The following is a 12240-nucleotide window of genomic DNA, read 5'->3' as shown; positions in this document are numbered from 1 at the left end:
TTACATTTTGTCTCATTTTTCCTTGTTTGTTTTCTAAACTGTCATCTGTCTTTATGTTGTTTACTGTGTTTGGTTGACAATAAAGATATGTTCTATTGTATTCTATTCTATTTTAAAAAGCTGGTGGTCAGAGCCCAGCTGAACGAGGACATGCAGGTGAAGTGTCAGTTCAGGTGTTACAGGCTGATCTGAGATCAGCTGCATCCTCAGGACTTTTATTTTGAAAAGTTTTATTTCACACTCTTAACAAATTCATGATTAAAGAAATGACCTGAAATAAACAACCAAATAAATAAATAAATAAAACTGAATAAATAAAGCAGAAAATGATCTAAAATATAGCCAAAAAGAAAATACTTTTGCTGTAATAGCCATAAAGGCATTATCATTGTTTATGGATAATTTTCTCATAATTCTCTCTCTCTCTCTCTCTCTCTCTCTCTCTCTCTCTCTCTCTCTCTCTCTCTCTCTCTCTCTCTCTCTCTGTTTTTATTTAGTTAATTTCTTGGTCATTTCCTGTAACATTGCACTAATTCCTTGCAAATATTTGGTTTATTTCTTGTTAAGCTTTTCTTCTGACGTTTCTCAAAGAAATCAATTTGTTTGGGTTTTAAACGTTTATTACAGGAAATGTGTCTTGTATAATCAAAAATGTATTATAGGAAACGTGTCTTGTATAATCATCCTATGATGCCAAAATCTAAAAACAGAAAACAAAGCATCTCTCCTGACTAGAGGAGCTAACGAGCACACGAGGCGAAATTCCTGCCCGACTGGTTTCAGCTCCTTTCTTCTCAGTCAAACTGTTTCCTCATGCCTGTGACATCACACACACACACACACACACACACACACACACACAGCTGGGCAGTGTTATTCTCTGAAACGTTTAAAATGTTTCTGGAAAATCCCTAATCACTTCCTGAATTTCAGCTTTTAAGGCCTCAGATGAAAATGACTCAAGTTTGTCACATTTACATGTATGATCCTAACAAACAAATGTGGTGTGTGTGTGTGTGTGTGTTGTAAATCAGCATGATGAAAGTCCATGTAAATGATCTTTATTTATTTTCAGGTTAACAGACATGAACACATTCATCATGTCTTCCTTTTAACTAAAAAGAAGTTTTAGTTTCTTTTAATCAAACATAGGTTAAGGGATGTCAGCTGGCTGCTATATATACATGCCACTCTGCTTTCTGAAGAAGGAGGAAGTTACCACCAAACTGTCAAAGGTAAATAACATCCCCTCATGTCTGATTAAAAGAAACAAAAACGTCTTTTAGACATGAACACAGCAGGAACTCAATACACATGAAAGCAACAGAAACCCTTTTAATGAAGAAGAATCAGAGAAAACAGGGGTTAGACAGGTGACAGACAGACAGGTGACAGAGGTGACACACGTGAGAGACAGACAGACAGGTGACAGACAGGCAGGTGACAGGCAGGCAGACAGGCAGGGGCAGGGCAGCGGGGAGGGGGAGGGGCTGAGGTTATAAAGAGCCGGCTCTCGGTTCGGTCAGGAGCCACTTCACCTCAGACTGCAGACAGACAGGAGCAGAAAACTTTATTTACACCAACCGACTGACAGGAGGACAGCATGTTTCCACGGTGAGTAAACAACACAACACAGCAGAGTGAGACAGAGTGAGACAGAGTGAGAGAGTGAGACAGAATGAGAGAGTGAGACAGAGTGAGACGTAGTGAGAAAGTGAGACAGAGTGAGAGTGAGAAAGAGTGAGACAAAGTGAGACAGAATGAGAGAGTGAGACAGAGTGAGAGAGTGAGATGGAGTGAGAAAGAGTGAGAGAGAGAGACAGAGTGAGAGTGAGACAGAGTGAGAGAGTGAGACAGAGTCAGATGTTACAAGATGATAATAAATGATGATGGTAATAAATGATCATCTGCTGTCATCTGTGTGTGAACTCTGTTTATCTGCTGATTAAAGTGTAAGAACGTCAGAATCTTTCCTTGTGTGTGTGTGTGTGTGTGTGTGTGTGTGTGTGTGTGTCCACCTGACACCGGACCCCCGGCTGCTCAGGTGTCTCCTCCGTCTGTTTCTATACGTCTGCAGAACAGACGCTTTGTGTTCGAGACCGCCGAGCACAAAGAGAGCCTTCAGGCCGGACACACACTTTACATTCTGCTCACATGGCTTCACACACACACACACACACACACACACACACACACACACACACACACACCTTTAAACTTTCCTCTGAAGCTTTTCTCTTTTCTCCAGGAAAACAAAATGCAAACGAGCTGCAGTCAAATCCTGTCTCGTCTGATTGGTTTGCATTGGTTCAACTCAGCCTTTTAATGTGTGTGTGTGTGTGTGTGTGTGTGTGTGTTGCAGGTATCTGTTGGTCTTATGTGCGTTGGCTGCAGTTTCTCTGGCAGCTCCAGCAACTGGTAAGTGTGGATCAGCTGCTCATGGTATAATTTGATTTATAATAATGAAACATAACTTTATTTTGATAGAACTTTACAGAACCAGATAAAACACACACATCAACAACAGAAAAGACTTTGACAGATTAACATCGTTTATTTAAACAGTGTTTGACTGTAAACATTTTCATTATGTGGTGTGATGTGATATGGCGTGGTTCCTCCCCGTTTAGGAATTTTAATTACTGACACGTATAGAAAAGTCTTTAAGTGATCAATCAATCAGTCAAACTTCATTTATATACACCTTTCATTAAATAGCAGCTCAAAGTGCAGATGTACTGACAACAGCAGTTCAAAGAAACGATACAGTGAAACATAATGGAAATAAAAGAAAATAACAGAAAATATAAAATGCAAAACCATGCAAATAAAAAGGAAAGCACAAGACAAAACCCAATAAAACAAAACACTGAGGAGATTAACATGTAAAGATTACTTGGGTTTCCAATTTTTTCCTTCTTTCTTCGTTTTCTAATTACCTGAGTAAAATACTACATAAAAATAAAACAAAAATATCAATACTACATGGATTCTCAGAGGGATGTGGGTTGGGGTCAGTATATAGTACTGCAGAATATACAGGCTGTGTGCTCTGGGTGAGAAACCCTCACCCTCACCCTCACCCTCACCCCACTCCTCACCCTCACCCTCACCCTCAGGTTCTTCATCTGTTGCACAAATTTCCACAGCAGGAACTATTTCCTTCTAACTGCTGTAATATTTCCTGTTTCAGAGAGACTAGATGCACTGATAACCCATCTTACTGGTAATGTGGACACACACACACACACACACACACACACACACACACACACATCTATCTCGCAATATCTACTGAGCTTCAGTCAATGACAGTGTTGGCTTGTTTTTCAGAAACTGATGGAGAAGAACCTACAGGAGCTGCACCTGTGGACAAAGAGACAGGTAACACACAGATACATCAGATCATATCACATCTCATCAGATCAGACCTCCACAGTGGCTGAGATGGAAAACAATATAATTATGTCTTCACTTTCCACATCTCCAGTTCATTGTGCAGCCTCTGGTTCTTCTCCAGCTGTTCATGTTCTTTCAGTCTCTGAGCGTCTCTACTTCATCTCGGTTGTTTTCTGGTCTGTTGGATTCGACGTGATCATGGTTCTGGATCTGAACGTCTCATGGGATCTAAGCTCTATCGTTCTTCTTTGTGGCATCTCTCGTTTGGACGCTGGTCCGGCCCAAATTCAGAGTAGATGTTCCTGCACACGACTCAGTGCTGTTCCACGCATGCTGCTGCGTTGTGTCGGGGCATCGCTGCTCAGTCTGAACTTCGGTTCCTGTCTCGTGCTGTGATGTTTTTCTTCTTGACGTTCTGCTACCACAGTCTCTCTGCTCCTCTGTGTTGTCACTCAGTTCAGGTTTTTCCAGCCGCTGGTTGGATTTCCTGCTGTCAGCCCCTGGAACAGTCCACACAGGAGCTTACTTCCTCTCCTTGTATCTTGTATCTGTCCTGTGTCTGTATGTCCTCTATGTCTAATGAAACCTTCTGCTCAAACGTCTTCAAATGACATACCACTGTCACTGCTGTAGATCCTCTTCAGATGGTTCAATAAGTCGATGTTCCTTAGAGTCTTGAGTCCGGTCCTAAGCTGTGTACACACTGTGCGATTTTGGGCTGTCCCAGACAAAAGATGACCAACGAGGAAGGAAAGTGGTGATATCTTTGACCGTGGCTCCAAAATGGTGGACCTACGTCATGCTGTGAGAGAGTTTCAAAGATGACCGTTGTCACAGTCCTGCGACCAAAGATAGCCCGGGACAAATTTCTGACCGCATCAGAAATCAGAAAGCTAAGACCTACATCTATTAAGCAGCCAGTAGGAATACAGATAAACACAGTGATGGAGGCAAAGTGAGTAAAACAAAACGTTTGTGATTCTAACAAAGAAGAATCTTGCTGAGCTTCATTGTTTCCCACTACAGCGGCGCAGTGATCACATACGCCGATGATGTTTTCTTGTATACTGACTTGTGTTGCAGCCAATAAGATTCAGTCGTGTTATCACCGTACAGTCGACACCCATCAAACTGGCTGTCATATGTAAAGTTCATTAGATCCATGTTGCACAGCAGGGCAGATTGCTGAAATCTCACAGTGTGTAGGTGCTATTAGAGCCTTGAATCTGCATGAATAGAATTGAATAGAATAGAATATCTTTATTGTCATTGTACATGTACAGTGAAATTGAATGCAATGTTCTCAGTGCAAAGTTCAAGCATTTTTTCTTGACTTTTTTATCTGGGGGGATGCAGTTGTTCTTTTCATTATTCTTGCTTATTCTTGTGGAACCAGGTCATTTGTGTTGTTTTGTATTAGAACTTCTGGTTCTGCTGGTCATGCGTTTTAAATAAAGGTTATATAACATCACATTTAATTTGTCTGTGTGTTTCAGCTGGTTTGGACTCAGACTCAACTGATGAACAAGGTTAGTGTGTGTGTGTGTGTGTGTGTGTGTGTGTGTCCAGACTGGTTTTCCCACCAATAACAAAGAAGTTTTCAACAGCCTGACATTTCTGTGTTCTGTGTTGTTATTTAATGTTGTTGTTGTTTACCCTGTATGAGCTGATCTTGCATGTTGTCAGTAGAAATATAAAATATAAACAAAAATAAACATAATTTCTCCTGTTCCTCCAGCAGACTCCACTGGCACCATGGACTCCAACAGCAAATCCACAGGAGACAATAGTGGTAAGATCACACTATTATTTATTTAATTATCATTATTATTATTACCGTTATTATTACCGTTGTTGTTATTGTTGTTGTTATACTTTCCAGTAGCAGTGGCAGTAATAGTATTATAATGGTTCACTGCACATGGCCCACGTTCATGGTCATTTCCAAATTGTTTTTGTCAGTTTTGACACTTTTATCCGCTGAACTGTTGTCTAAAAACAAACTGACATTTAAATGACAGGAAACAGCTGGGAACTTCCAATGAGTTGTTATGGCAACATTCATGCATTATAAATGAGCTGCTGGCTGCTGATTGGCTGATAGCATTGGCCCCACCTTCCTCCCTGCGGCCCCACAGGCCTGCTAAAACAGCCAAAGATGCTAATTTAAGACTCTGAGCTTCAGCTGGAACATGTGCTTTCCCTGTCAATACTGAATATTGATGGTTAATGAGTTAGTTAGTTGTTAAAGTGGGCGGCTTGAGGCAGCAGCCAGTCAGACTCTGCAGCTCAACAATAAAGTCTTTGTCCCTGAACACACACTTTGGGTCTTGTGGTCTTGAATGTCGTTCACATGCCACCGAGTTGTGTGTGGAACAGTGTCCTACTTCTGAAAAAGCCCCAAGGCAGGTGCACTTAATCCACACTTAATGAGCCCTTACCCAGATAGCGCGACGGAGTGGTATGAAAGGCTGAGCATATCCCACAATCCATCAGGGGTTTGTGGGCAGAGCAGAAGCAGCAGCCATTAAGACAAGAGGCCAGTCAAGACATTCTCCTATAAATGAAAGTTATACTATTATTGGACAATACACTCATTATAAATTTGGCAAATGTAATTTTTTGCAATAATTAGTTGCTTTGTTATTTATCGTTTTTGTTTTCATCGTCTGCCGCTTATCCGGGGCTGGGTCGCGGGGGCAGCAGTCTGAGCAGAGACACCCAGACTTCCCTCTCCCCAGACACTTCCGCCAGCTCCTCGGGAGGAACCCCAAGGCGTTCCCAGGCCAGCTGAGAGACATAGTCCCTCCAGCGTGTCCTGGGTCTTCCCCGGGGCCTCCTCCCGGTGGGGCATGCCTGGAACACCTTCCCAGGGAGGCGTCCAGGGGGCATCCGAAACAGATGGCTCAACTGGTTCCTCTCGATGCGGAGGAGCAGCGGCTCTACTCCGAGCTCCTCCCGAGTGACCAAGCTCCTCACCCTATCTCTAAGGGAGCGCCCGGCCACCCTGCGAAGGAAACTCATTTCGGCCGCTTGTATCCGTGATCTTGTCCTTTCGGTCATTACCCAAAGCTCATGACCATAGGTGAGGGTAGGAACGTAGATCGACTGGTAAATCGAGAGCTTCGCCTTTCGGCTCAGCTCCTTCTTCACCATGATGGATCGGTACACCGACCGCATCACTACGGAGGCTGCACCGATCCACCTGTCAATCTCACGCTCCATCCTTCCCTCACTCGTGAACAAGACCCCGAGATACTTGAACTCCTCCACTTGAGGCAGGACTTCTCCACCGACCCGGAGAGGGCATGCCACCCTTTTCCGGTCGAGAACCTTGGCCTCGGACTTGTAGGTGCTGATTCTCATCCCCGCCGCTTCACACTCGGCTGCAAACCACCCCAGTGCCTGCTGAAGGTCCTGTTTCGAAGGAGCCAACATCGGGCGGCAGTCGAAGGCGGGGACCTCGACAACCCAATCCCCGATCCACACAGCACCAACCCCCTTATGAAGAGGAAATCAGCGAAGACAGTGACATCACCCGGTATGGCGGAGCCGGGGCCCCACCCTGGAGCCAGGCCTGGGGTTGTAGCTCGTGAGCGAGTACCTGGTGGCCGGGCCTAGCCCAAACTGGTGATGTGGGTCCAACTCTCTGTGGGCTCACCACCCACAAGGGTAGCCGTAAGGGGTTGGTGCCGTGTGGATCGGGCGGCTTTGTGTTTTCATTAATGTATTTATTTATTATTATGGCAACCCCAGGTGATTTTGTGTTTGATTCACTTATTGGGCTTTTAAATCACATATTTGTGTAGAAAACGTGTCCTTCTTAGGTTTTTGGATTGTACTGAGATGAGAGCAGGTAAAATATGATGAGACTGACAGATTGTTCCGCGGTATGGAATATTTTATTGTTTTCTCTACACAACACATCACTATAGCAACCCATCGCCCTGTAGTGTTTTTCCCCAATTCCACCTGAACTCAGTGGGAATATTACTGAGACACAAACTGACCAGCTGACCAGCTCCTGTTTCCTGCTCAGATTCCACGCCAGGAAGCGACTCGGACGATGGCACAGGTCAGTTTCTCGTACTTAACCCAGAACCAGAATATTTCTGTTCAACCCCTTAAATTAAAGCTGAAGGTCTAAACTTCAGTCACATCTTGATTTCTCCATTTCAAATCCACTGTGGTAGTGAACAAGGGCAAAATTATGAATACTGTGTCCAAATGAATGAATGAATGAATATTGAATGAATATTAAATTGTCCAAATACTTATGGACCAAATTGTATATGTTGTAAGGGTTAGGGGTCACATGCACTCATATGGTTTTGTTTATTATCCTGCATTGTCTGAATGTCATGTTCATGTGTGTTGCGTGTGTCATGTGTGTCATGTGTGTCATGTGTTCAGATGCAGCTACAGGAAGTGAATCTGCTGATGACAGTTCAGGTCAGTTTACTGACTGCTGTGGAAGCACTGCCGTTATGCCCTTTCAAGCCTCACAATATTTTACTTTTTCTGCACAAAAAATAAAATTGTATTGGACAATTATATTGGACAATTCATTTTCTAAAAATTCTTTTTATTTTCTGCTCAGATGCAACTACAGGAAGCAACTCTGCTGATGAGGCAACAGGTCAGTGATGAGGTCGTGTTGAAAGTCAACTGGAGGTTCCAGAGGAGAAGTTAGAAGAACCTGGTCAAACAGTCTTTAAGCTGTTTCTCAATGGGTTATCATGTTAACATGTTAATAAGTTCTCATGTTAACATGTTAATATGTTAATATGTTCTCATGTTAACAGGTAAGTGATGGAACATTTGTGAAGCTTTAGTCCCTGTTCAGGAGCAGCTGAGAGTCTGATGAAGACTAACTCCTCGTCTCTTCTTCATGCAGATGAAGACAAAGACAAGGCCGACGCCAGGGAGGAAACACCTGAGCGAGGTAAAGCTTCAGAGCTGGTTCAGTAAGAATTCAGGTGTCTCTTCAGTCTGTTTCTAAAAACCTGATGAACACACACAAAAAAAATGAGGCTCTGAGCTTCATCACATGTGGGGGAGAAACTCTGAGGTTTAATTGGATTTGTATTGCAGTAAAACTGAGCTCACTTGTGATTCGTCACTTGTGTGAGCGTGCACGTGTCTGTGTGCACGTTGGGACAGCAGCCCCGTCTCTCAGAGATAGAGTCTGCTGGACCTGTCAATCAACACGACCCCAATTTGAGTCCCGTGTAGAGCATTTTTTTGTTTTTAGCTAACATTATGTCACATTATATTACGTTATGTTATGTTTTGTTATGTTACATTACGTTAATGTTAATGTTATTGTTATTGTTATTATTATTATTATGTTGTGTTAAGGTACATTACATTACGTTACGTTAGATTATGTCATGTCATGTTATGCTATGTTAGCCAACATTTGTTTTCGTAAACATTTCCTGACCTGAACCAGGTGGTTCTGGTTGGTGAAGGAATGACAGACATGTTGATCAGAAACAAACAGAACCTGTTTCTCTGAGAACGTGTTCCTCATCTGGGAACGTACTTTAGGAGATGGTGCTACCTCCTCATCTCTCCTTCATGCAGACGAAGACAAAGACGAGGCCAAGGAGGACAATGCCGGTGGAGGTAAAGCTTCAGCATTTATTGATCATTGATTATCAAGGTCGACCTCATCTTCCTCAGGTTCATCTCTACAATAAGCCTGATAGCAATGTGATAGAGAAGCACTGTGCCTGTGGGAGAATTGTAATTATTCATATTAAACCTATAAACATGTACTATAAATTTCAGTAATATTTCCATATGACGTGATTTGATGTGATGGTGCGTTTCTCCAGTCCTTGATTTTTAAATCATTTATATCTTGATCATTTTCATTTATTGGTGCATGAATTATGAATCTGGGAGTTAAATCTCTGTTGATGAAAAGTGTTTGAACAGCTGAGGTTCAGGGGTTTTGAAGGTGTGGTCTGTGGCCCCCTGCTGGTCCATGGAGGCATTGCAGGCGATAATGGAGCTTGAATTTTATACGTTTGCATTTATTACTTCTTACATGTTAACAATCAAAGTAATTCAAAAATATCAAATTAATAAAGGTCGAGGTGTGTGTGTGTGTGTTCCTGGCTTGCGCGCGCGCACACACACACACACACACACACACACACACACATGCACATGCACATGCACACATAGTAGCTTTAACTTCAACACTATCTCTGTTGCACAAGTTCGCAAAGCACTACTAGGCTTAGACTGCAAAAAATCAGCTGGCCAGGACCAGATAGAACCATATTTTTTGAGGATTGCAGCAGATCTTATTGCCATGCCCATTTCTTCTATTTTTAATCTTAGTTTGTGCTGTGGTTCAATCCCCATCTCATGGAAGACGGCCTCTATCCTCCCCCTGCTGAAAGGAGGTGATCCCTCTGTCATGGATAATTACCGCCCTATATCTAGATTATCTGTAATGGCTAAAGTATTTGAATCACTTGTTAATGAGCAGTTAAAAAGTTTTTTAAATGACAACAATATTTTATGTCCAACGCAATCAGGCTTTAGAGAAGGACACAGCACTATAACAGCTGTAACTTTAGTTACAAACAACATCATTACAGCCATAGACGACAAAAAAACATGTGCAGCACTTTTCATTGACCTTTCTAAGGCATTTGATACTGTTGACCATAGCCTTCTATTACAGAGACTGAAAAGCATTGGTTTTAGTAATATTGTGTTGGATTGGTTTTCTAATTATTTGAATGACAGAAAGCAGTATGTCTCCTTAGATAATTATAAGTCTGCCTCACTTACAGTAAAGGCAGGTGTTCCCCAAGGTTCTATTTTAGGCCCTATTTTATTTTCTATTTATATAAATAATCTTGCCTTGGGGATAGATCCTGCACAAATTCATCTGTATGCAGATGACACGATACTTTACACTGTCTCAACATCGTTACAAGAGGCAATGGATTTGTTACAGTCTACTTTTAATGTTTTGCAATTGTCTTTGGTCAGACTGAAACTGGTTTTAAATGTTAAAAAAACAAAATTTATGGTTTTTACACGCTCACGATCACCTGTCGACTGCAATATATCAACACTAGATGGTTCATATATTGAAAGGGTAACTTCCTACAAATATCTAGGCATTTGGTTAGATGATAGGTTATCCTTTGCAGTCCATATAGACAGCCTTTTAAGAAAACTTAGGCCCAAACTGGGTTTCTATTTTCGTTTAAAAAAATGTTTTCCTTTCACTGCCAGAAAAAGATTAATTCAGAGCACCTTCTTATCTGTACTGGACTATGGTGATGTAGTATATATGCATGCAGCTTCATCTCTATTGAGGAAGCTAGATGTTGCTTTTCACTCAGCTTTACGCTTTGTAACTGGTGCTTCTGCTAGGACCCACCACTGTGTGTTGTATGAGAAGGTTGAATGGACCTCACTGTATTTGAGAAGGAGAATACATCTTTTAATTTTTATAGCTAAAGCCTTAATGTTCAAATTACCCCATTACATATGTAGCCTGTTATCCATCCGCCATCAAACATATAATACACGTTCTTCAAATAAGCTTCTTCTTCAAACTCCTTCTCCACGGACAGAGTTGGGGAAATCTGCCTTCCATGCCTATGCACCACATGCATGGAATGAGCTGCAAAGCCTTCTTAACTTAGATTCCCTACCTACAATTCATATTTTTAAAAGTCTGTTAAATACAGTCCTTACAGAACAGTGTCACTGTCTGATATAGGCCACTTACAACATGTTGTTGAGTTTTTATTTTTTATTTTATTTTTTTTTTATTTTTATTTTTATTTTTTTTATTTTTTTTTATTTTTTTATTTTTTTTTTTTTCTCCTCTTTCTGCTTAGTGCTGGTGATCCTAGCCCTGGATTAGCCTGTATTGTCTTGTCAGCCTTTGTCTTTGTGAAATGGTACCCCTGTGTGTGTCTATGTGTAATTGGTGTCCTTCTGTGTTTGAAACTTTCTTTATGCTGCCATTTTGACCAGGACTCCCTGGAAGAAGAGACATTGTGTCTCAATGGGACCTTCCTGGTAAAATAAAGGATAAATAAATAAAAAAATAATTATGTACTTTATAAATGGACAGAGCTTGTTGCAGCTGCTTTGTGTTCAAAGGTAAATGATGTTTGTGACCCTCAGAGCCTGACGATGATGATGGTGGTGAGAGCAAGCCAGACGAATCCATGAGCCAGGAGGATGAAGAGGAGGAGGTGGAGGGGGAGAAGAAGAACAAAGAGGATGAGGAGGACGAGGAGGAGGATGCAGGGAGCGAGGATGCAGACAGTGAGGATGAAGAGGGGGGGGATATAGACAGCGATGAGGGCAAGAAGGAAGGGAAGAAGAAAGAGGAGAAGAAGGAGGAAGATAGCACAGAAAATGATAGTGAGGACGAGAAGGGGAACGATACAGAAAAGGGAGGTGACAGCAACAAGAAAGACGACAGTGAAGAAGATGAGGAGACCAAGGAGCAGAAAGAGAAGGAGGAGGAAAAGAGTGAAGACTCTGAGGAGGAGACAAAAGAGCAGGAGGAGGAGGAGGGGGAGGAGGAGGACGAGGCAGGGAGTAAGGATACAGACAGTGAGGATGAAGAGGAGGGGGATGACGACAGCACCGAGGGGCAGGAAGAAGAGGACCTGCAGGAGGGAGGAGAGGTAGGAGACGTGGGGTCAGAGGAGCAAGAGGATGAGGAGCAGCAGACAGAGGAGGAGGAGCAGACAGAGGAGGAGGAGGAGCAGACAGAGGAGGAGGAGGAGCAGCAGACAGGGGAGAGTACTGGAAACGACAGCAGCCCTGAAGCGAAGCAGG

The 12240-nt window shown here is 42.4% G+C and overlaps 1 protein-coding gene across 5 annotated transcripts in view; it reads left to right on the top strand.

The window, feature by feature from the left end:
* The first annotated feature begins 1538 nt into the window (after positions 1-1538).
* The window catches only part of stm (starmaker), a 12913-nt gene continuing 2211 nt past the window's right edge, over positions 1539-12240 (top strand). The window contains exons 1-13 of one of the 5 annotated variants that reach the window (XM_030062886.1): positions 1539-1614; positions 2363-2418; positions 3194-3226; positions 3334-3384; positions 4896-4928; positions 5138-5191; positions 7439-7474; positions 7813-7851; positions 8000-8038; positions 8297-8344; positions 8989-9030; positions 11575-11645; positions 11688-12240. The exon at positions 11688-12240 is cut by the window's right edge and continues 279 nt beyond it. In XM_030062886.1, coding sequence (XP_029918746.1) covers positions 1604-1614; positions 2363-2418; positions 3194-3226; positions 3334-3384; positions 4896-4928; positions 5138-5191; positions 7439-7474; positions 7813-7851; positions 8000-8038; positions 8297-8344; positions 8989-9030; positions 11575-11645; positions 11688-12240 — 1066 coding nt within the window. In that variant the 5' untranslated portion in view covers positions 1539-1603. Of the gene's footprint in view, positions 1615-2362; positions 2419-3193; positions 3227-3333; positions 3385-4895; positions 4929-5137; positions 5192-7438; positions 7475-7812; positions 7852-7999; positions 8039-8296; positions 8345-8988; positions 9031-11574 lie in introns of all 5 variants that reach the window. The other 4 variants (XM_030062882.1, XM_030062881.1, XM_030062884.1 and 1 more) reach the window with 4 other exon arrangements.

Source organism: Myripristis murdjan, chromosome 11 (genome assembly GCF_902150065.1).
Source record: "Myripristis murdjan chromosome 11, fMyrMur1.1, whole genome shotgun sequence".
Taxonomy (NCBI): Eukaryota; Metazoa; Chordata; class Actinopteri; order Holocentriformes; family Holocentridae; genus Myripristis; species Myripristis murdjan.
Note: the sequence above shows the minus strand (reverse complement) of the source record. Positions and strands in the feature narration are given on the sequence as shown.